Consider the following 25,981-nt stretch of genomic DNA (forward strand, 5'->3'; position numbering starts at 1 on the left):
TGGTTTAGAGCCCAATCACTATTCTGGCAAACTTGGCCATACATGATAGTGAGATTTCAGTAAACCTTGGAATTAAGATATGTCAATGGTGAGTTCCTCTGAGAAGCAGATGCCAAGAAAGAGCTAAAAGAGAAAGAGATTTACTGTGGGATAGCATCTGTACAGGATAAAGTGGAGAAAGAGGAGTAGACAGACCTTTATGCCTGTCGGACACGTGTTAAAGGAGAGAAAGAAGGAAGGGGAATTCAGTAGGAAGAGACTCAGATTATGATGCAGCTGTGAGTCTTCTGAAGCCCTGTGAGGAGCTTCATTACTTAGATTGAGCACAGAGGAATGCTTCAATACACAGCTAGAACACTGCTACAGCTCCCAAGGTCACTGCAGCTGGAGGCTGTTAGCTATCTACTCTCCTTGTGAAAGGTTCTCTTTTGAAGGGAGGAAGAAACAAGTATAGTTAGTTCCGGACCCTGGGGTAAAGTCACAAGTTGCTTAATTCCTGAGTCAGTGCTGTTTGGGCTGTGAGTTGTGGTTAAGAAGGCTATTGTTTCATGAAATTCTATTTGGGGGCAAACTAGATGGAAAATAGAGAAAATATATTTCCAGCACCTAATACAAATATGGCTAATATTATAAGGGCTCTTACAAATTAGGAAGAAAATTCTATGGAGTGGACATGAAAAAGCAGTTCACAGTGAAATAAATTTAAATGGTTGCACAGTGAAAGAAATGTAAATGGTTATAAACAATAACTATAATGCCTAGTTACGTAAATGTAAATCAGAATTAGATAGTCCAGCTATTTTTGTTGTTAATCCTCAACTGAAGATATTTTTTTCATTGATTTTTTTTTTTTTTTAGAGAGAATGGGGGGGGGGAGAAAGAAAGAGAAACACCAACATGAGAGAGACACATCAGTTGGTTGCCTCCCTCACATGCCCCAAGGGGCTGGGGGTCAAACCCACAACCCTTCAGTGTGCGGGGTGACGCTCTAACCAGTGAGCAACATGGGCCCAACTTTTTAAAAAACTTTTTACATTTCATATTGGTAAGGATTAAAATTTTGATAATGTGAGTGAGAATATAGTACAATAGGGAGTATAAACTCTGTTGCAGGCTTTTTGTAATGCAGTTTGGCAATTTCTATAAATGTGTATGCTCTTTGACCTCTCATCCAATAGTTTCATCAATTTGAATATGTCATTTTACAGCCTTCTTTACCTCCATTGCTTCTGATAAGTCAGCTATTAATCATGTTGTCTTCTATTTGCTGCTTTCAAGAATTGCTGTGTCTTAGGCCTTATTAAGGCAGCTTGGCTATGATATACCTGGATGTGGTTCTCTTTGTGTTTATCTTCTTTAGGGTTTCTTGAGCTCTTTGGATATGCAGCAGGGTACATGTACAGTAAACTTTGAGAATATTTATAAGAGAATTTTAATAGTGATATCAGCTGGGGGTTGGGGATTAAGAAGAGGGATTTTTACTTTTCACTTTATATTATTGTATACTATTGGTATGTATCTTCCATTTTCTTTTAAATAAATACTTGTAGAATTTAAAGGGTTACTTAACTAAATCAGAGAATATGTTTTTTAAATGTTTAATCTTAAGGTCCAGAAACTGGAATGTGCTTAAATTTTTTTTCTTGCCCTGGCTAGTGTGGCTCAGTTGGTTGAGCATCATCCCATACACCAAAAGGTTGCTGGTTCGATGCCGCATCAGGGCACATGCCCATGTTGCAGGCTAGATCCCCTGTAGGGGGCGTGCAGGAGGCTGCCAATTGATGTTTCATTCTCACATCAATGTTTCTTTTCCTCTCCCTTCTCTCTATAAAAATCAATAAAAATATTTTTGTAAAAAGCTTTCAGTTTAGTATGAAAGAAACTGAATGTGTCCCGATCATGGTGGTGTTATTTTTTAATTTCCAGTTTGATAGATTAAAAATTGTTTGTTTTAATTTGAATTAGGTCATTTGGAACTTGCATTGAAATTGAAACCCAATTTTTCCTGAAGAAATATTTCCCTATATACCTTATGGTCAGGAGATGAAGTCATTGTCCCCATTAGTTGCAAATGCTGTCTTCAGACCTCTTCTTCACTTCAGTTTTAAAAATCCGTATCCTTTGAGGATTGTGTCATCCCAGTATATCACAGCCCTTTGTGCTTTTATCAACTTGATTTCTTGGTCACTCCCACTTAATTATTCGTAGGGCTCATACTTCACTCACTACCTTTTCTTCCCCTAAAACTTACTATCATCCAGTAGGATTTCAGTGTCCATATGTATAGTCCATTCTATACCATAATCCTCTAGTTCTCAAAATATAGTCCGCTGACTAGTAGTATCAGCATCACCTAGGAACTTTTTAAGAATGCATCCTCAGGCCCAACTCCAAACTTAACTGAATCAGAAACTCCGGAATGAGGCCCGGCAATCTGAACGACCATCTCTCTTAGTGTGATTCTGATGCACATTTAAGTTGGAGAGCCACTGCCATAGCCTTTTATTTCCATGATCTCATTTCCAGTGAAATCCCCTTCCTCCTAGACACCTACCCCTAAGCCCACCACCCTAGGCCTACTCCACCTCTATTCTAATGGAGTAGATCTTTGCAAAATCACCTTTTTCTGCCTCTTCCTAAAATATTGCTCTTCAGAGTTGTGTTCAACCCACTCTTTCATCTCCCTGTATACACTTCATGCACTATTCCTAGTCATACATTGGAAATTCCCAAATTTATATCTCTAGATCAACTCTATTTTGAGCTTGGGACCCATGTAACTCTTTGTCACGCATTCTTCGTATGTATATTCCTCAGGCCTTATCTAGCTAACCCTCCTACTACTTCCACCATCACCAAACTCATTCTTTCTTCTTGCTTCTAAGTATCAAAGAATGGTACCACTGGATGTTAAAGACTTGCCTAAGGAAACCTTGATGATACATCCCTGATTCATTTTTTTTCTTGTGTTTCCCAGAGTAATCCTTGTACCACATTCTGTCAGTGCCACATCCTAATACCCTTAAATCCATCCATTTCTTTGTTCCTACTTCCATTAACCTAATCCAGGTCATCATCATCTTTTAGGTGAGAATCCACGACTGGCTCATGATTTCCTTATACCCACTTTTATTGCCTTCCAATTCTTCATAAATAACTTCTATTTTATGTTGTTCATCTGTGCAGCTTCATCTTTTGCCTCACCTTTTCTCATGTCCTCTATTCTAGCCATGTAGAACTTGGTTGAATGAAAGTACCTTGCACCCAGGTGGTGTGGCTCAGTGGTTGAGCATTGACTATGGACCCAGGAGGTCACAGTTCGATTCCTGGTCAGGGTTGTGTGCTTGATCCCCAGTGGGGGGGAGCGCAGGAGGTGGCTAATGGATGTTTCTATCTCTGTACCCCTCTCCCTTCCTCTCTCTCTAAAAATCCATAAAAACTTATTTTATTTTTTTATGTGTGTGTTTATTTTTGTTTAAAATATTACAGATACCCCCTTTTCTCCCGAATGACCTATTACACCCCTTCCTGACCCACCCTGCCCTAGTCTCTCTCCACACCATTGTCCGTGGCCTTGGGTTGTGCATATATGTGTTTGAATTCTTTGGTTAATCTCTCTCTTTTCACCCACCCACCCTCCTCTGTTCCTCTGAGATTCGTCAGTCTGACCCATGCTTCCATGTAATTGAATCTATTCTGTTCATCAGTTTATTAAATAGTTCTTTAGATTCCACATGTAAGTGAGATCATGTGATGTTTGTCCTCCTCTGCCTGGCTTATTTCGCTTAGCATAATATTCTCTAGGTCTATCCATACTGTCCCAAAGGGTATGAGATTCTTCTTCTTTACAGCTGCCTAGTATGCCATGGTGGTTGATTTCTAGTTTCATGGCATTGTGATCTGAGATGATGCTTGGTATGATTTCAGTGTTCTTGAATTTGTAGAGACTTGCCCTGTGCCCTAACATGTGGTCTATTTTTTAGACTATTCCATGTGCACTTGAGAAGAATGTGTATTCTGCTGCTTTAGGATGAAATGTTCTGTAAATGTCAATTAAATCCTTTAGGTCTAATGAGTCATTTAAGGTCTGTGTTTCCCCATTGATTTTTTTGTCTTGATGATCTGTCCAATGCTCACAGTGGGGTGTTAAAGTCCCCCACTATGATCATGTTGCTGTCTATCTCCCCCTTAAAGTTCACCAAGAAATTTTTTATATATATAGGTGCTTCTATATTGGGTGCATAAATGTCTGTAAGGATTATTTCCTCCTGTTGGATTGTTCCCTTTAGTATTATGTAGTGTCCATCTTTGTCTCTTGTTATGGTCTTTATTTTGAAGTCTATTTTGTCAGAAATAAGTATTGCTACTCCAGCTTTATTTTCCTTTCCATTTGCATGGAATATTTTATTCCATCCTTTCACCTTTACCCGTTGTGAATCTTTTCCTCTCAGGTGAGTCTCTTATAGACAGTTATATTTGGGTCCTGTTTTCTTATCCATTCAGCTACTCTGTCTTTTGATTGGCCCATTTATTTTGTTTACATTTAAGGTTACTATTGATATATACTTATTTAATCCCATTTTCCCCCTTTATGCTAATGTACCTTTCTCTCACTATTCCTTCTTTTTCTTAGAGCAGTCCTTTTAGTATTTCTTGGAATGCTCGTTTAGTGGTACTGAACTCCTTTAAGCCTTTTTTTGGTCTGGGAAGCTCTTTATTTCACCTTCAATTTTAAGTGATAGCCTTGCTGGATAAAACAGTCTTGGTTGCATGTTCTGCTTTTCATTACTTTGAGAAATTCATGCCACTCCCTTCTGACCTGAAAGGTTTCTGTTGAGAAATCTGATGTCAGCCTTACAGGGGTTCCCTTGTAAGTCACTGCTTGTTTCTCTCTTGCAGCCCTTAATATTCTCTCTTTGTCCTTGACATTTGCCATTTTAATTATGAAGTGTCTTCCAGTGGGTCTTTTTGGGTCCTGCTTGTTTGGAACCCTTTGTTCTTCCTGAACTTACGTGGTTTTCTCCCTTGCCGGCATAGGGAGGTTTTCTGTCATTTCCTCCACCAAGTTCTCTATCCCTTGCTCTCTTTCCTCCCCTCTGTCACTCCTATAATGCGAATGTTTTTTCGCCTCATGTCGCAAAGCTCCCTTAGACTGTCCTCATGCTTTTTTAAGTGTTTTTCCTTTTTGGCGCTCTGTTTGAGTGATTTTTTTCTACCTTGTCTTCTAAGTCACTTATTCTAGTCTCTGTTTCATTGAGCCTGTTTTTAATTCCTTCCAGTGTATTCTTGATATCAGATACAGCATTCTTTATTTCTGTCTGATTTTTGTTTATGTTACGTATCTATTTTTTCATGTTTTCACTAAGATCCTCGATCTTATCATCTAGTGCCTTGTTTTTCTCATTAATTTCCTTGAGCATCTTTATACTCATTACTCTGAACTCTGTTTCTGATAACTTGCTTAACTCCATCTCCTCAAAGTCTTTTTCTCGCGATTTTTTCTTTAGTTTGGAGGTTTTTCTTTGTCTCCCCATTTTGGTGGCTCTTAGTGTTTGTATCTATATATTAAATATATTTATTGTCTCCCAGTCTCGTGGGGAGGGATTTTGTATTTTGAGTCCCCTGGAGCCCACAGGTGTGTTTTCCTTATACTTCAGAGGTATTTGCTCCAGGTGTGTCTCTTCTGTGGGTGTCCCTTTTGTGGGTTCTTTGTCCCTCCTGTTGTGGTTGGGTCTAGATTGTTGTTGACCTGTCCTTGGGAGGACTCGACTCTCAGGTTGGCTAACTGTGTCTCAGCCCCAACCTCGTCATGTAAGCTGTTGTACGGGTGCTGGCAGGGCAGGACAATACACAACTAAACTTCCAGGAAGCAAAGGATATCTTACAAAATATTTTGACAGTCACAGTGAAAACAGCCCAAGTGAAAATAGAACTGGGAGAGTTAAGGGAGAACACAAATTTTGGAGAGGAAAAAAGAAAAAGTAAAAAAAGAAAAGTAAAGCTTAGAGAGACAAAAGTATATTGCTGTTAATAGTGACGAAAATTTAGAAAATAATAATAATAAACTAAACTAAAATGTAAAAAATAGAGAAGCTACTGGTAGAGAAAAGAGGCAGAGAAAAAAGATTTTGAAAGAAGGGCCAGGAAAAAATTAAGGGAGAAGAATAGGAATAGGATAATAGTTGAAAATGAAAAAATAAAAATACAATAAAGAGAATAAGAGAAACTAACAATTGAACAAAAAGGAAGACAAAAAGGAGGAAAATAAAAGAAATAAAGAAAAGAAGAAGAAAGTTATGCCAGTGGATTGAGAGGAGACACGGAGAGAAAGCCTGGGCAGGGATGGATGGAGTCCAATAAGAGATTTTGGGGAAAATATAGAGAAAAGCAGTAAACTTGTTGGGTATAATAATAAAGTCCCAGCAATTAAGCAGGGAATGTCAAGAAAGTCTGGATAGTAGAAGCAAGGATAAAACAAAACAAAGCAAAGAAACAAAACAAAAAACAAGCTAAACAAAACAAAATCTTTAAAATAAATAAAAGAAAAGCCCGGCCGGGCGTGGCTCAGTGGTTGAGCGTCAACCTTGGCTCCAGGCGATCGGGGTTTAAGTCCCAGTCAGGGCACACGCCCAGGTTGTAGGCTTGATCAATGACTCTCTCATCATTGATGTTTCTGTCTCTCTCTCTCTCCCTCTCCTTTCATCCCTCTGAAATCAATAAAGATATATATATATTTTTTTTTAAATTAATTAAAAATAAATTTTTTTTTTTTTTTATTATAAAATTTAAAAAGAAGAGAAAAAAACTTTTCTCCCCCTTTCTCTTCTTAAGGGAAAAAGAGAATAAAGAAAGTCAGGTGAGTTTCTATCTGGGCAGCTTATGTTGTCTGAGGTTCTCTGGTGTGTGCTGATTTCTGTTCTCCTGGGAGGTACTTGTGTATCAGCCAGTTTGAGGAGCTGTCTATGTTTGGCTCTGGCGCCCTTAGGTAGATTGTTCATCTGAGGCTCTCCGTGGACCACCTCCTCTTGTCAGCTATTTTGCAACCTTGTAGTTGCCTGGTCTTACTCCAGAGTCTTCTGTAGAGTCTTTAGGGTGCAGGATGGCTAGTGTAGCTCAGGGTATCACTCCCCTTACTTAGAGGTTTCCCTGTCAAGCACTCACTGTGAGGGAGTTAGTCACTGCTCCATAGCCAGCTCCTCAGTCCCTACGCTGTCCTCAGATTCTAGTTCCCCATGCTCTGGCCTGCTACAGTTTCAAATTGATTTCAACCGGTGTTCTTTTCTGTATGGGCCGTTTCAGCAGCCTGGGCTCAGTGGGTTCAATTAAAAAAACATTCTGGTGAGCCCTTTGCCTGCCCCACCCCCAGCAGGGGTTTTCTGCTTTTCCTCCAGATCTCAAACAACAGTCCCTTAGAGTCTTATTCTTGTTATATCCTCTTGTGAGCTGTTCTCCCTACCCCCTCAGGACTTTGCCATGTGGGAGGTATCTGGGGCCTCAGTGATCTGGACCAGCCCCTTTCCTGTTGGGGGTGGTGCTCCCTGGCTGAAGGAGAGGCAGGCTTGCTTCGCCCCTCCCTTCCCAGATCCAGATCTAGTTGACTGGTCATACCAGGCAGGCTCCTCAAACAGTCTACTATGCAGACACAAATCCCAGCCTCAGCTGGTCTGTCTTCCCAATGCACACTGGGAAGGTGGGAGCCAGTTCAGTGATCAGAAACTCAAAAACTCACAAAGCACCACCCAAGCAGAGAGTCCGCCCTGCAAGATCCCACTGCTCGCACGCCCGGGACCCAAAGTCAGAACCGCTGATTTCAGTAAAGCTGGGACGGCTCCACGTGCCACCATGGCACCCTCATGGCTGGTCACAAATCCCAGACTCTCGGCACCAGAGCTCAGGGCGGGAAGGCTCTCCTTCCCTTCCCCATGCCACACAGATTAAATGCTTTCTGGGGCTCAACACAGTGCCTTACAGGAATGCAGAGGCAGAGGGTCCCTGTGTATGGCTTCTCAGTGCAGACCTCTCGTCCCTTTCTACTCAGTTGCCACACACCCCAGGACAGCCTTTCCTGTGGCCAGCACCTTGAGCATTAGACACAGGTCGCAGCCGCCATTAGAAGCTTTGTTTTGCTAGGAAGGTGCCATCCCCTCGCTGACTCACTGCTGCCCTGGGTCCCTCTGCCTTCCACATGGGGCACTCCTTCCCTTCTCCTCTGCTGAGGTCCGAGAACCCAACTTTTGGATGCCGGTCCACACTCCCAAAGGGAGGGAACTTTGCAGCCTCTAAGCCTCGGGGTTCGGAGCCCAGCACAGGCTTCAGGGGGCTTCCCCTCTCTATCCCCCCCTCTCTTACCAGCTCCCTACGCGCAGTATGTCCACTCGTGTGTTTCTCTGTTTTTTTCAAGCTGGTTATGTAGTATTTTAGGAGGAAATTGTGTCCATGGCTGGGAGCAGGGGCGCTGTGCTGCTGCTTATAGTGCCGCCATCTTCCCAAAACTATTTTTTTAAAAAGAAAGTACTTTGCATTTTATTTGCATTTGGTTTGTTTTTTGTTTTTGTTTTTTACTTTTTCCTCTATTGTGTCCTGACTTTCTTACATGCAGTACTCTCTTGTTTTATTTTTCAGTTCTCTTAACCTACTCATCCTCTTAGTCATTCTTCAGGCCTTCGTTTAGATTTTCATTTTGGTTTGGACAGACATACTGTGTGCTCCTTAGCTCCCCCATATTTTCCTTACCATACACTTTTGTGATTTCCCATATTCTTGTCTGTATTCCTTCTTAGGCTGTAAGCTGTATGACCCTAGGTACCCTATTTATGTTGACTAAGTCCTTTTTTTACTTTGATTCAGGATGTGTGGCTTCTAACCTTGGAAACACTACACTGAATGTCTTTATTCACTGACTCTCAATGCTTCTTAGAGTCATGAATTCTTATGATTAGTGAGCCAATGGATTGCGTTTTTATTCCTTAGTAACAGATATGTAATAAGGCATGTTTCATTAAATAAGTAACTGGAAATACATTATTCTCTCTTGCTTTCATAAGCATTACAAACTTCAGTGATTGATTTGTGCTATGGTACCATCAAGGCTACTTGGCTAAGTGGACCTTCCCTACACTATGGCCTCAATATAGTTATCCTTCCAAAGTCAGGAGAGTAACAGTATACTTTGAGGATTTTTCTTTGTGCCAAGATCTGACCTTGATGCTTTCATAAGATTAATGAAATTTATTTCTCTAAATTGTTTATCACTTCATACCAAATAATTGTTTATCTATTTCTGTTTATCCTAGCAGTTGGTTAGTTTTTTATGTAGTGTTTAGGGCCTAAATTTATCCTTTCATATTACTTTTTATTCTGGAAGAGATTCTTTTGTTTTGTCAATAAGTCTAGTCACAAAATTGTAATCTGGTAATTTTATAATATTATAGCTATGTAAATATTACTTAAAATCAACTACTTGAATGGATCTAGAGAGAGTAAATATAGTTCAATAAGTTTGTACTGCTCCAGGAAGAATACTTCAAACATCCAAGACAGATGATTATTTTTTACATTCTATTGGTATCTTAAAAATCACAAATAGGGTTACTTTAGACCCTTACATGAAGTCATATGATTTTTACTGTATGAGGCAAGAGACAAACTAAACTTCTGATACGTGTGTTAATCACAGTGTAGTATACATCTCATCTTTTACAATGGAAAAACATCATTCTTATTTGTATAATAGGCTCAGCTTGCTACGTATTAATTTTTACTTTGCAAGTATGTTTGTTTTACTAACTACCCAGATCAGGGTATAGAACTTTTCAGTACCCAGAATGCTCATTCTGTGCCCCTTCCCAGGCAGTATCCATCTTAACCAGGCTACCTATCCTGACTTCTGTTACTGTCAGTTTTCCTGCCTCTTGAGCCTCATTTAAATGGAGTCATATAGCATGTATTCCTTTTTATCAGTATCTGCTTCTGTTAACTAATGTGTTTGAGATATGTGCATGTTGCCAAATATATCCATACGTTTTAGCTTTATTTTTTGTTGTTGCTATATAGTAATTTCATTCTCATAACAGACATTAGGAGGTTTTTTACTTGTTTGGTTTTGGCTACTGTGAAAAAGCTACAAAGACTATTTCTTTATGTCTTTAGATGGACATGCATCAATTTCTTTTGGATGTATAATCATAAGTAACATTTTTAATTTTATTAGATACAGTCAAATGGTTTTCCAGAGTAATTGTACCTGTATCCCTCTTAGTTATGTATGACTGCTCTAGTCCTTGCCCACACTTGTATCACTAGTCTTTATAATTTTAGCCATTCTGGTGGGTGTGTATGAATATCTCATTGCAGTTTTAACTTGCAGTTCCTTGGTGGGTAATAATGTTGAATGCCTTTCTGTTAGCCATTTGGATATTCCTGTTTCTGAAGTGCTCATTCAAGATATATGCCCCCTTTTAAAACTTCGTTCCTTTGTCTGTTTGTTAATCACCTTTATAAGAATTCTTTAAATATTCTGATATGAGTCTTTTATGAAATATATGTATCACAACTGTTTTCCCCAGTGTATGGGTTCCCGTTTCTCGTTCAGTGATTTTTGATGAATAAAAGTTTTCATTTAAATGGCATCTAATTTATCAGTTTTCCCCATTTATTATTTTAGGTACTTAAGAAATCTTTGCTTAACCCCAAAGTTGTATTTATTTATTTTTAATGTTTTAATTTATCTTTATTGTTGAAAGTATTACAGATGTCCCTTTTTTCCCCCTTTGATCCCCTCCACCTTGCACCCCACCCCCACCCCCCCAGGCCTTCATCACACTGTTGTCTGTATCCATGAGTTATGTATATATGGTTAATCTTAGGTTAATCTCTCCCCACCCACCACCGCCTTCCCTCTGAAATTCCTCAGTCTGTTCCATACTTCTGTGACTCTGGACCTGTTTTGTTCACTGGTTTATTTTGTTCATTAGATTCCACATATGAGTAAGATCATGTGATATTTGTCTTTTCTGACTGGCTTATTTTGCTTAGCATGTCAGATAAGAGTATTGCTACACTCCCCCCCCCCCCCCCATTTTCATTTGCATGGAAATATTTTTTTCCATCCCTTCACTCTTAACCTTTGTGAGTCTTTTGTTCTGAGGTGGGTCTCTTGTAGATAGTTTATATTTGGGTCATGTTTTCTTATGCATTCAGCTACCCATACCTTTTGATTGGAGTATTTAAACCATTTACATTTTTCTAAAAATTTTTATTATCTGGTACTCCTATGATGCAAATATTGTTACATTTCATGTTATCCCACAGGTCCCTTAAACTGTCCTCCTGTTTTTGTTTTTTCCTTTTTGGTTCTCGGATGGAGTGATTTTTTTTCTACCCTGTCTTCTAATTCGCTGATCCGATCCTCAGCTTCCCCTAATCTGCTGTTTATTCTTTCCAGTGTACTTTTTATTTCTACTGTATCATTCTTAATTTCCTTCATAGTTTCCATATCTTTTCTCATGCTGTTGAGCATCCTTTTGATCAGTATTCTGAACTCTGTTATCTAGTAATTTACTTATCTCCATTTCATTGATCTCTTCTAGAGAATTGTCTTGTTCTTTCATTTAGGGCTTGTTTTTTGGTATGTGTTTTTTTTTGTTTCCCCATTTTGGCTGCCTATTTTAGTTTGTTTCTATGTATTAGGTAAATCTGCTAGGGCATCTTGTCTTTTGGGATGGCATATGGTACAGGCCACTGTCAGACGCTCTTTGTGAATAGTCTTGATTACCCTGTTTGGAGCTATCAGCAATCCACAGCTGCAGCTCTCTCTGCTGAGGCTGGGTGTGTTTGGAAAGGACCAAGATGTGCACCAAGGTCTGGTTTTCCAAGCCCTGGGTTCAGAAACAGATCAGGCAAAGACTCAAAGCACCCAGAGGCTGATTGTTATTCTCTGTCTCTTAATGAGCCTCAGGCTGTAGACCATAGCAGGGTGGGTGGGGTGAGAGGTTTTCAATGGGTGGGGCAATTGCTTCTTCCCCAGGCAAAAGTTTCCTGGATTCTAAATGTCTGCCTGAGAAAGATGTCCTCTGCTTTATGGGGGAATGACTCAGCACAGGAATCCAGAGGGGTGCCCTCTGAGGTTTATCTCCAGAGCCGCAACCCTGGATTCTCCTCACACCACTCTAGTCCACTGTGCCCTTCCTGTGCTAGAGCCCACGGTGAGTGGCTACACACGAAAGTGTGCATTGGCCCTTTAAGAGGGTGCCTGCATTTCCAGCCTTCTCTTCTTGGCAGACAAAAACCTCTCTGCTTTTCATAGCCAGATGCTTTGTATGCACCTTTCTCAGATCTGGTGCTCTGGACTAGGGAGCCCAGCTTGGGGTTTAGATCCCAGAGTTCTCATTGGGAGCCCCCCACAGCTGAGATATCCCTCCAGAACAACTGCTGCCTGTGGGAACCCTGTCAACTCTCTTGTGCCTCCGTTCTTTCTACCAGTCTCTATGCCGTCTCCACACTACATCCTTGGTTGATTATTCAGAGTGGTTTTTCTATATTTTAGTTGTAATTTCAGTTTGGTCCTGGGAGAGTGTCAGTGTAGCTCCACTTAATCTGCTGCCATTTTGGAATCAATCAGGTTGTATTTATTATTAAGGCAGTGTACTGAGAGTTTGTGGAGATTGCTTTAATGACATGATTTTGGAGTTTTTGTCTCATAGTGGAGTAAATTGAATGCCCCCATCCTTTCTCCACAATGAAACAAAAGCACTACTTTAGTATTCGAGGTAGAAAATGTAGCACAAAAACTGTAGAATACTGTTTTAAAATACATGCTTAATGGATCACAGCTCAAGTTTATACTGAAATAATTTGCTATAGTGATAGGAAATTATCAACATGAAAAATGAAATGATTTGTCAAGTTTTAGTAGTGAGGCAAAGTATACTAGGTAGGAGTAAATTACTGATAATTATTAGTTTAACCTTTAAAAGACGGCAGATAGAGATAAATAAATAAAGAGATAAATAAATAAATAAATAAATAAATAAATAAATAAATAAATAAATAATAGAGATATATAGTCCTGACATCATTACGCACTCCAACCATCATCATAGAAGGAGCGAGAAATAACTCAAATGAAGTGGGAACGAAAGTTCCCATTTGGCCAGTGGGACCCACTCCTCGCCGGGAACTAAAGTTCCCTTTCGTCCTATAAAGGTTAAACCTTTAAAAAATGATTTTGAACTATAAATGTAAACTTATAGATTGGAGGCAGAAAAGTGTGTGGAAAGGATGCATGGAGCTGATTGTGTAGGGTCTTATAGGCCATTATAAGGTTTTTGGCTTTTATTCTAAGATAGAGCCATGAGAGGATTTTGAGCAGAGGAGTGACATGGTCAGAGAGGGTTACTCTGGCTGCCAATCAGAAGAAAACAAATGCCATATGATTTTACTTAAATCGGGAATCTAATGAACAAAATAAACTTAAAAACAAAATAGAAACAGACTCATAGATGCAGAGAATAGACTGACAAGATGTCAGAGGGGAGGGTGGAGGGAGGGGGTGAAAGGTGAAGCAATTAAACAATAAACAAACAAACCTCATAGACAGACAACAGTATGGTGATTACCAGAGGGAAGGGGGGGTAGGAGAGGGTAAAGTGGGGACAAATGGTGATGGAAGGAAGGAGATTTGATTTGGCGTGGTAAACACAATACAAACATATAGTATTATAGAGTTGTACCCCTGAAATCTATATAATTTTAATAAGCAATGTCACCCCAATGAATTTAATTTTTAAATAAAAGGATACTGTAAGTTGGAGTAGAGAGATTGGGATACTAGTACAGCAGTTCTGGTGAGAGATGATGGCAGTAGGTAAAGTCAGAGTTAGATAATGGGATATGAGAGAGAGAGAGAGAGTGAAAGTGAGAGAGATGGATGAGGTAGAGATGACTGTAAGATCATTTTTACCTTTGATTGTGATTAGTGGAATTCAGGTGTTAGTAAATATTACATTTTTTTCATTGAAGTGTTTTTTTGGATTGTTTTAAATTTTTTGTACAAAGAACTAGCCTCACTTCTGTGGCAAGGTAGATTAATTGAATGGCCCATTTAAGGAAGTTCACTTAGTCCAATTTAATGAAGCCTGTATCCTTCATGCACTGACAGAAACACTGGCTGCACATATTGAGGCCATATTTCCTGGTTTGAGCATATGTGTTAAGACTGAGAACCCTGGCTGTTTTCTTGGATGACTCCAGTATAGCTTCTGGTGACCCATCTTGCTCTCTCAGTTGCAATGAGGCAAAAAGCTATATTCATTTTTAATGACCAGAAATTTGAGCAAAGATTTATTATACAGATGTTAATCACACTATCAAAACCCTACAATCCAAATGCCCAACAGTAGGGGAGGATGGAATGCAAAACAGCCATTAAAAAGATTTGTGAATTGTTTTAATGCAATTAGAAAATGCCTATAATAATGTTAGTGAAATACTAAGATATCAAATTACATGTAGTAAGTTCTCTATTTAAAATTAAATGTTATACATATACAAAAAAAGAGAGAAAAGATCCAGATTCATAAAAATGTTGAGTGGCTATTTCTCTTGAGTGATAGACTTACAGGTGATTTTTAGTTCCTTTATACTTTATAATTGTTATGTCAAGAGAGAGAAAAAACTTTTTAAAGAAAATATTTTATCATTATTCCTAAATTTAAGCATAATATTATTGATATATTTAAGGTGCTATATGAGCAGAAAGCATGGTTTAGTACCTGGCATACTAAAAAATATCCTTAAAGAGAATTGACTTGGGTAGTGAACACACAATACAGTATACAGATGATGTGTTATAGAATTGTATGCCTGAAACCTATATAATTTTGGTAACCAATGTTACTCCAGTAAATTTAATTTAAAAAAATTCTTGTAGTTAAAGTCACCTGGTTTTAAATCATAGCTCTTCAGTTATCTCATTTGTAAAAACGGAGAATTATCCCAAAACTCAAGGCTGGTTAAATGCATCTGACACTGTTCAGAATGTATAGTAAGCATTCAGTAGAAGTCATTTTGTCTGCCTTTATAAAGAGTTGCCTTTCCTATGAGAGTTGGCATAATAACTATATTCAACGTAAATGATGGCAGCAGATCTTTATCAAGAGAATTAGTTTATTAATATAGTCAGGATGACATTTGCCTTCTTTTGTATACTTACTTTCTAGGATGAGAAGTCACTTTTTTCTTCCCTGTCACCAGATAAACTATGGCCTAATGACTAAGACCTGATAACCTTGGCCTCATAACTATAGCTCACCTGTTCTCCCCAGTTCTGGTGTGTCAAGCAAGGCCTAAACAGCTGCTTAGGCTAGAGTCAACTATAAGAAATCATTATGGGTAATAGAAATAAGGTGTGTTTGGAAATCAAGGCTTTTGACTTTGTACCATGGTTCTTAACTTTTTTTAAGTGACGTAAGTTTCACGTATTTTAACTTTTAAAGTATACAGTTAAGCAGCTTTTAGTATATATTGTGCAGCCATCACAACTACCTAATTCCAGAACATTTTCACCACCCCCAAAAGAAATCCCATATCCATTAAATAGTTATTCCCCATTTCCTCCCCCCTTAAGCTCTGACAGCCACTCACCTGGTTTTTTTCTGTATGGATTTACTTATTCCAGACATTTCATTTTAAATGAGTCATACAATGCATGATCTTTTGTCTCTGGCTTCTATTACCTAACAATGTTTTTATTGTTCATCCATGCTGTAGCATGTATCCATACTTTATTCCTTTTTATGCTTAAATTATATTCCATATAGGGTTACTCCATATTTTGTTTTCCTATTCATCGGTTCTTGGATATTTGGTCTATTTCCGCTTTTTGTGGAAACATTGGTGTTATTATATGAACATTTGTGTGCAGGTTTTTTAGTGAACACCTGTTTTTAATTCTCTTGGATATATATAACTAGGAGTGGATTTGCTGGATCATGTGGTAATTCTGTGTTTAACTTTTTGAGGAATCGCCAAGTACATTGTTTTTAGACCTCTTTTTCAACATCTGTGAAATATGGAGGCTTACTCACATAAAAAATACTTATTGACCACTTTCTGCAGGTCAGGCAGTGTGCTGGACACAAAGGATCCTTTCGTGGAGCTTATTGTTTAGTTGGGGACAGGGGAACAGGAAGGGAGATATTAAAATATTATATAGATATTTGTCTAATGAAAATTACGGCAGATTCTATAAAGGAGAGGTGTATAGGGTGCCATGAGAACTAAGGGGGTCTGTATCTAGACTGGAGTGAGGAATTGTCAGAAAACGCTTCCTTGAAAATGTATTTTATGAAGTAAAATAATAATAAAAGCAGCATCTAATATTTATTGAGTGCTTACAGTTTGCCAGGTACTTTTCTAATCTCACAACTCTATTTCTGCTATCCATTTTACAGATTAGTGTACTGAAAAATGGAGAGGTCAGAGAAATTGTGAAGCCAGTATGCAAACCTAGGCTGTCCTACCATCATTATATTCTTTCCTTTTCTTTCCTAGCAAAAGCCCCTGAAGAATACTGGTACTTACTATTTTGTAGGGTTTTTTTTGTTTGTTGTTGTTTTTTAAATATATCTTTATTGATTTCGGAGAGAGGAAAGGAGAGGGAGAGAGAGAGATAGAAACATCAATGATGAGAGAGTCATTGATTGAGCCCGCAACCGGGCATGTGCCCTGACCGGGAATCGAACCCCGATCGCCTGGATCCTAGGTCAACACTCAACCGCTGAGCCACGCCCGGCCGGGCGGTACTTACTATTTTGAAAGAATACAGATAAAACAGGAGTATACTGAAAGTGTCACAGTTCAGAATGGGAGAGCAGTGGAATGATAAGAAGCTCAAAAATTAGATGAGGCCAGATTGTACAAAACTTTGTTCTTCATTTAAAAGATTTTAATGAGGTGGAACTGTATGCATGTTTGATACAGTTCTTACTGGCTTTGTTAATGCCTAATCTGTATCTGCTTTACCACCATTTTTTTCTTGTTTATTTTTTTAAGTTTATCATCATTGTTGAAAGTATTACATATGTCCCCCTTTTTCCCCTCATTGACCCCTCCACCCTGCCCCAGGCCTTCGCCACACTGTTGTCTGTGTCCATGGGTTATGTATATGTGCATATAAATTCTTTGGTTAATCTCCCACTCCTCTCCCTCTTCTCTGAAATTGGTCAGTCGGTTCCATGCTTCCATGTCTCTGGATCTGTTTTGTTGGTCAGTTTATTTTGTTCATTAGATTCCATATATAAGTGAGATCATATGCTATTTGTCTCTCTCTGGCTGGCTTATTTCACTTAGCATAATGCTCTCCAGGTTCATCCACGCTGTCCCAAAGAGTAAGAGATCCTTCTTCTTTACAGCTGCATAGTATTCCATGGTGTAAATATACAAAGCCTTTTTTATCCAGTCATCTACTGTTTCCAGATCTTAGCTATTGTAAATAGTACTGCTATGAACATAGGGGTGCATATATTCTTTCTGATTGGTGTTTCAGGATTCTTAAGATACATTCCCAAAAGTGAGATCACTGGTTCAAACGGCAGTTCCATTTTTAATTTTTTAAGGAAACTCCATACTGTTTTCCACAGGGGCTGCACCAGTCTGCATTCCCACCAGCAGTGTACTGAGGTTCCCTTTCTCCACATCCTCACCAGCACATGTTGTTTGTTGATTTGTTAATGGAAGTCATTCTGGCTGGTGTGAGGTGACACCACTCTCTCATTTTAATTTGCACCTCTCTGATGATCAGTGACTTTGAGCATTTTTTCATATGTCTCTTGGCCATCTGTATGTCCTCTTTGGAGAAGCGTCTGTTTAGGTCCTGTGTGCATTTTTTAATCGGATTGTTTTTCTTCCTTTTGTTGAATTGTATGAGTTCTTTATATATTTTGGTAATTAGCCCATTATTAGGTCTATCATTGGCAGATATGTTCTCCCATACAGTGGGATCCCTTTCCATTTTGTTGATGGTTTCTTTTATTGTACAGAAACTTTTCATTTTGATGTTGTCCCATTTATTTATTTTCTCCTTTGTTTCCCTTGCCCTAGGAGATGTATCAGCAAACATAATGCTACAAGAGATGTCTGATATTTTGCCACCTATTGTTTCTTCCAGGATTTCTGTGGTTTTGTGACTTACATTTAAGTCTTTTTATCCATTTTGAGTTTATTTTTGTGTATGGTGTAAGTTGGTGGTCTAGTTTCATTTTTTTGCATGTACCTTTTCAGTTTTCCCAGCACCTTTTATTGAAGAGACTGTCTTTACTCCATTGTAGGCTTTGTCTCCTTTGTCGAATAGTAATTGACAGTATAGGCGTGGGTTGATTTCTGAGTTCTCTTCTGTTCCACTCATCTATTCCAGTTCTTCTGCCAGTACCAGGCTCTCTTGATTACAATGGTTTGTGTACAATTTGATATCCCCTATTGTGATACCTCCTACTTTGTGTCAAAATTGCTGTGGCTATTTGGGATCTCTTTTTGTTCCATATAAACTTTTGGAGAATTTGTTCTAGATCTGTGAAGTATGCCATTGATATTTTAATAGGGATTTCGTTGAATCTATAGATTGCTTTGGGTAGTATGGACATTTTAATGATATTAGTTCTTCCAGTTCATAAACATGGTATATTCTTATATTTAGAATACATATATTCTAAATATATATATATTTTTTATATATATATAATTTATCTTCCTCTGTTTCTTTTTTCAGTGCCCTGTGGTTTGCTGAGTACAGCTCTTTTACCTCCTTGGTTAAATTTACCCCAAGTTATCTTTTTTTGTTGTTGTTGGAGTGGGATTTGTTTGTTTGTTTCTCTTTCTGAGAGTTCATTATTGGTGTGTTAAAATGCCATCGATTTCTGGATGTTGTTAATATTGTATCCTGCTACTTTGCTGAATTCAGTTATTAAATCTAGTAGTTTTTTGGTGGGGTCTTTAGGGTTTCCTATTTACAATATCATGTCATCTGCGGATAGTAACAGTTTTACTTCCTCCTTTCCAATTTGGATGCTTTTTATGTTTTCTTCTTGTCTGATTACTGTAGCTGGGACTTCCATTACTATGTTGAATAAGAGTGGTGAAAGTGACATCCCTGTCTTGTTCCTTTTTTTAAGGGAAATGGTTTTAGCTCTTGCCTATTGAGTATGATGTTGATTGTAGGTTTGTCATTTATGGCCTTTTTATCAGAAATAGGTGCTGGATTTTGTTGAATGCTTTTTCTGCATCTATTGATAGGACCATATGATTTTTGTCCTTCATTTTGTTTATGTGATATTATCACATTATTGAATTGCAAATATTGTATCAGCCTTGCATTCCTAGAATTAATCCCACTTGGTGATGATGTACGATCTTTTTAATGCATTGCTAGATCCAATTTGATAATATTTTATTGAGGATTTTAGCACCTGTGTTCATCAGGGATATATTGGCCTATAATTTTCTTTCTTTGTAGTGTTTTTATCTGGTTTTGGAATTAGGATAATGCTGGCCCTTTGAAAAGAGCTTGGAACTCTTCCTTCCTCTTGAATTTTTAGGAATGGTTTGAGGAGAATAGGTGTTAGTTCTTCTTTGAATATTTGCTAAAATCCACCTGTGAAGCCATCCAATCAAGGACTTTGTTTGCTGGGAGGTGTTTTTTTTTAATTACTGCTTCAGTTTTATTAGTTGTTATTGGTCTATTCAGATTTCCTGTTTCTTACTGATTCAGTTTTGGAAGATTATATGTTTCTAGGTACTTGTCCATTTCACCCAGGTTTTCCAGTTTGCCTACATATAATTGTTTGTAATATATTCTTACAATCCTTTGTATTTCTGTGGTGTCGGTTTTTATTTCATCTCTTTCATTTCCAATATTTTTATTTATTTGGGTCCTTTCTCTTTGTTTCTTGATTGGCTAGTGGCTCATCAATATTTTCTTTTTTCTTCTCTTTCACCAGGTTTATCTTTTGGGAAAAATGTTAAAGCTGATCTCCAACTGGATAGCAGTTGTTTTGGTCTCACCCCATTTTTCTCTGTTACTATTAGTGGGAGGTTGTGATTTACCTTATTTTCAGCATCTGTATTGGTTTGGGTGTTTTTGTTGTAAAAACTCAGAAACTTAATTGATCTATCCTAAGGAAAAGAAAAAAAAGGGCAGGGAACATGTATTCTAAGGACCCAGACACATCTGACAAAATAGAAAGACACTAATGTAAGGGCCTCTAGAATGGATTGGACCAAGAAACTGGAAGTCCTCTGTGCCTCACAGCTCGTGAATCTTGTCTATCTTTTCAAAGAACCAGCTCTTGGTTTCATTGATCTTTTGTATTTTTTTTTCTAGTCTCTATGTCATTCGTTTATGCTCTGATCTTTATTATTTCCTTCCTTTTAGTTTCTCTGGGCTTTTCTTGTTTTTCTGTTTCTAATTCTTTTAGTTATAGATTTAGATAGTTTATTAGAGATTTTCCTTGTTTCTTGAGTTAGGCTTATAGTGCTAGGAACTTCCCTCTCAGGACTGTTTCTGCTGTGTCCCATAGATAAAGGGTTGTTGTGTTGTTTCCAGGAAGTTTTTAATTTCTTCCTTGATCTAATTGGTAATCCATTCATTGTTTAATAACAGGCTGTTTACCCTCCATGTGTTTGAATGATTTGGAGTGATTTTATTGTAGTTCATTTCTTTTCTTTTTTTAATATATATCTTTATTGATTTCAGAGAGAGGAAAGGAGAGGGAGAGAGAGAGAGAAACATCAATGATGAGAGAGTCATTGATCGGCTGCAGCCTGCAACCCGGGCATGTGCCCTGACCAGGAATCGAACCCTGATCGCCTGGATCCTAGGTCGAGGCTTAACTGCTGAGCCACGCCCAGCCGGGCTATTGTAGTTCATTTCTGCTTCCATGTCATTGTTATCCGAGGAGGTGCTTGAAATGATTTCAGTCTTCTTGAACTAGTAGGGACATCTTTTGTGTCCTAACATGTGGTCTGTCTTTGAGAATTTCCCATGTGCACTGGAGAAGAATGTATATTCTGCAGTGTTGGGGTGAAATATTCTGTAAATGTCAATTAAATACATCTCATCTAGGGTGTCATTTAGAGTCACTGTTTCCTTGTTGGTTTTTTTGTCTGGAAGGTCTCTCCAGTGAAGTCAGTGTGGTGTTAAAGTCCCCTCCTATGACTGTGTTGCTGTCTATCTCTTCCTTAAAGTTCTCCAAGAGTTTTGTATATATATTTAGGAGTTTATATGTTGGGTGCATATATGTTTACCAGGGTTATATCCTCTTCTTGGATCAATCCCTTTAATATTAGATAGTGACATTCTTTATCTCTTGTGGTCTTTGCTTTGAAGTCCATTTTGTCAGGTATAAGTGTTGCTACCTTTCCCTTTTTGTTTGTTTCCATTTTCATGGGAAATTTTTTTCATTCCCTCACTCTCATTCTCTGTGAGTCTTTTGTTCTAATGTGGGTCTCTTGTAGACAACATATGGATCATATGTTCTTATCCATTCAGCTACCCTTCATCTTTGGATTGGAGTGTTTAATCCATTTATATTTAAGGTTATTATTTATAGGTACTTATTTATTGCCATTTTTATTCTTTCTATGATTCTCTATTTCTTATTATTGCAGCAGTCCCTTTAACATTGTTTGCAATGCTGGTTTGGTAGTGATAAACTCCTTTAGCCTTTTTTGTGTGTGTGTCTAGGAAGCTCTTTATTTCACCATCTATTTTGAATGATATACTTGCTGGATAGAGTAGTCTTGCTTTCAGATCCTTGCTTTTCACTACCTTGAATACTTCATGATCTTCCCTTCTACCCTCTAGAGTTTCTGTTGAAAAGTCAGCTGACAGCCTTCTGGGAGCTCCTTTGTAGGTAACAAATGCTTTTCTCTTGCTGCCTTTAAGATTCTCTCTTTGTCTTGAATTTTTGGCATTTTAATTATTTTATGTGTCTGGGCATGGGCCTCTTTGGGGTTTTCTTGCTTGGGACCTTGTGCTTCCTGAACTTGTGTGACTTTTTCCTTCACCAGGTTAGGGAGGTTTTTTGCCATTATTTCTTTAAACAGGTTCCCTATTGTAGTGATAGGAAGCTTTCTCTTCCTTCTGGTTCTTCTATCATGTAGTTAGTTTTATCTTTCATCTTGTCCTTCAGCTCCCTTAAGCTGTCCTTCTGTATTTTAATTGTTTTATATTTTTGGTTCTCTGATTGAGTTTTTTTCTACCCTGTCTTCTAATTCGCTGATCTGATCCGACTCAGCTTTGTCTTATCTGCTGTTTAATCCTTTCAGTGTATTCTTTATTTCTGCTTTCATTCTTTATTTCCAACTGGTTGTTTTTCATAGTTTCTTTATATTTTTTCATGCTGTTAAGCATTCTCATAATCATTACTCCGAATTCTGTATCTGATAAATTGCTTATCTCCATTTCATTTAGCTCTTCCTCTGGAGAATTTTCTTGTTCTTTCATTTGGGGCTTGTTTCTTTGTCTCCCCATTTTGGCTCTCTGTTTGAATTTGTTTCTATGTATTAAGTTGATCTTCTATGACTCCCAGTTTTGGTAGGGTGGCCTTATGTAGTAGGTGACCTGTGGGACACAGTGTTGCAGTCTCCCTGATCACCAGATCTGGATTCTCTAATAATGTCTCTCTTGCACATTGTGTGGGCCCTCCCATTGTAATTGAGTCCTGATTACTATTGGCTAATTCGTGCATGGGCTCACCCCTCAGGCTTGCTGACAGTGAAGCTCAACCCCAACACAGGGTGCAGGCTGCTCTGCAGGTGATTATTACAGGAAATTATATTTACCTCAGCAGGGTTTGGAGCCTGCCAACATTGCCCTGTGGATATACTGTTTGTGAAACTTATTGGATCCTGCTCTGTCGTCTGAAACTGGCCACTGAGTTTATTGGTTTTGGACCTCTTCAGAGGGTCTCTGGTGCAGACTAATATCAGATGGTCTTTGTGACTGGCCTTGAGTACCCTTTGCTATCAGCCATCCATAGCTTGTGACTCCCTCTCCTGGGGCTGGGTGCTTGTAGAAAGGACTGAGATGCACACCACAGTCTGCTCTTCCTAGTCCTGGACCCAGAAAGAGGTCAGGCAAAGACTCAAAGCACCCTGAGATCTGCCTGTGCCTGTAGGCTGATTGTTAGTCTCAGTGACTTAGTGAGTTTCAGGCAGTATACCTCAGCAGGGTGTAAACCCCAGTGGGTGGGGCCATTGCCCGCCCCCCCCCCCCCCCCAGGCTAAAGCTTCATTGATGGGAAAACTCTGCCTGAGAAAGATAGCTGCTACACCATGGGGAAATTATTCAACATAGGGGATCCCATCAGCTGTCCTCTCAGCTCTCCCTCCAGAGCCACCAACCTCAGACTCTCCTCATGCAGCTCTTGTCCTCTCTGCCCCTCCCTCTGCCAGAGCCCACATAAGTGGCTGCAAATGAAATTTAGTGTGTTGGCCCTTTAAGGGGTTGCCTGCCTTTCTAACCATCTCTCCCTGCTGGACAGAACCTGCAGTGCTTTTCACAGTCAGGTGTTATGTGGGCACCATTCCCAGTTCTGTTACTCTGTTCTGGGGAGCCCAGTTTGGGGTTTAAACCCCAAAGTTCTCAGGGGGAACACCTCACAGCTGAGATATCCCTCCAGAACTTCAGCTGCTCCCCATGGGAGCCCAGCCAGCCCTCTTGCACTGCTGCTCTTCCTACCAGTCTCATTGTGGCCTCCTCTTTGCATTCCTTATTTATAAGGGTTCTCTGCAGCAAGTCTTCAGTTGGTTATTCAGGATGATTTTTCTATATTTTAGTTGTAATTCCAGTTTGTTCCTGGGAGAATGTCTGTGTAGCTTCCACTTCATTCACCACCATCTTGGAATCCCTTGTTTAATTTCTTTAAAATGCATTTCTGTGTGCGCCTGGGTGGTGGGCCTCTGGGTCACTGTGCAGGGTCAGGATTCAGCAGCATGTTTGCTGAGCAGTCAGCTCTGCAGGGACGCAGCAACACCATTTTTTAATAATGTACTTGCAGGAGTTTTTACCATTAAAACTAATGAAACCTAAGCTTCAGGATCTTTCATTTTGATAGGTTCCTGTGTTTTTTAGAAATAGTTATGAATTATAGTATTCAAAGTGGACAAGAGAAGCCAGGTTGCTATCAGTAAGTTTTTCTGGTAAATTACCAAGAGATCTAAGAAGAAGGAAGCCCTCAAAACTATATATAGCACAGCCTGGATCCATTTCTTAACATTCCTCTCAAAATCTCTTATTTCACACACTGATTTGGGGGAGGGAGTCTGATGGAAGATCAATGAGAAATTATCTTCTCATTGATATCATAGTCAGAAGACTCTGAAAGGGGCCTAAATTTGGCAGTAGTTGGTAAGCCATTAGATCATAATACAAACTGGGTAAGATATCATAGTTAGAAGACTCTGAAAGGGGCCTAAATTTGGCAGTAGTTGGTAAGCCATTAGATCATAATACAAACTGGGTAAAAATAGAATATTTAGAGTACAAGAAATATGGGGGGAAAGTCTACCAAAATAAAACTAGGAACTTTGAAATTATTGTTTTGATTACTCCAGTTACATTTGTTGATAATCTATGTGCATTTTAGTATTTTCTATTTAGGGAAGTTTTATAGCATTAGCATTGAAATTTTATTTTATAAATGCAGAAAATACTCTTGGCTGAAACTCCCCAATAAACTATTTTTATTCTTGCTTTCAGGCGCCTCATCACAGATTCAAAAGTTAAATTAAAGTATCAGCATTTAATAACAAATAGCTTTGTAGAGGTAAGTGATTTCTCTTAAGTTTTCCCTTTTTTAATAAGAGGAATTCTTTTTTATAATAGAAGTATTAATTTTTTATATAAAAGTACTCTGGACAATAAGAGACACCTTTACGATAACATGAGTTATAGACTTTTGTATGAAGCATACCAAAACACCTTTATTCTCAAAGAAATGTGACAAATCAGTAAATAGATGTCTCTTCATACATTTTGAGCTTTGATAATAAAATTATTTTTATAGTATTCTTCCTTTATACTTCTTAATCCCTAGCAGAGAATTGTAGCAGAGAATTAATGATGTCATGTTTAATCACGTTTGGTATTCTAACTCTGCTTGTTTTAGCTTCCATTACCAATAAACTTTGTTAATAAATAATCCTGTAGTTATATGTTTTTATCAATGTCTTTCTTTTATCAGAACAGAGGTCTGCAAACTAGAGCATGCCTGTTTTTTTAAATAAAGACATATTTGACCATACTCATTTGTTCTATACTGCTTTTGTGCTACAGTGGCAGAGTTTGAATAGTTGTGGGAGAGGACATTATGTCCCATAAAGCCAAAAATCTTCACTTTTTGGATCTTTATGGAAGAAGTTTGCCAGCTCCAGTATAGGAGCATCAGTGTAACTTGATGTTTTAACTTTTTCTAGAGTTACATTACTTTGTAGTAATTTTTATTTCTATTAGTGATTAAACTGAAGGTCAGATCTTCTAGAAAACAGCATATTTTAGGCATAGTAGTTTGTTTGTTGAAATGGTCGATAAACTTCAATTCTGGTCAGAGTGTTTTGCCATGCTTTATTCCATAACAAAAAATGCTCCAGAAGTTCTGTTTCCTTTTGTTCTTAGAAGGGTTTTTAATGGTCAAATGGAGAAATTACATGTATATCTCTTTGCTTGTTTCAAACTATTCTTTGTCATCTAAACCCCATTCCTGAGTTGGAGAATATATTGTTTTCCTGCATCTTTCAAAGTTGCCCTGAAATAGAACCATAAAGAAATTGATACTTGTTAATGGTCCCATAATAGGTAATTATTTTAGAGTTTCTCTGGTATTTTGAAAAGAGAACAAGAAGTACGTAATATATTTTATAAAACCAGCTCTTAAGGGGATCTATAATCTTAGAAAAACAATGCATGATTTCCTAATGCCTCAGTCTA

The 25,981-nt window shown here is 38.3% G+C and overlaps 1 protein-coding gene across 1 annotated transcript in view; it reads left to right on the forward strand.

Annotated features, from left to right (window-relative positions):
- The window catches only part of ARIH1 (ariadne RBR E3 ubiquitin protein ligase 1), a 135,260-nt gene that overhangs the window by 89,446 nt on the left and 19,833 nt on the right, over positions 1-25,981 (forward strand). The window contains exon 6 of the mRNA XM_081129902.1: positions 24,755-24,821. Within this exon, the coding sequence (XP_080986028.1) occupies positions 24,755-24,821 (67 nt within the window). The remainder of the gene's footprint in view (positions 1-24,754; positions 24,822-25,981) is intronic.

Source organism: Miniopterus schreibersii, assembly GCF_964146895.1.
Source record: "Miniopterus schreibersii genome assembly, chromosome: 1".
In the NCBI taxonomy this organism is placed as follows: domain Eukaryota; kingdom Metazoa; phylum Chordata; class Mammalia; order Chiroptera; family Miniopteridae; genus Miniopterus; species Miniopterus schreibersii.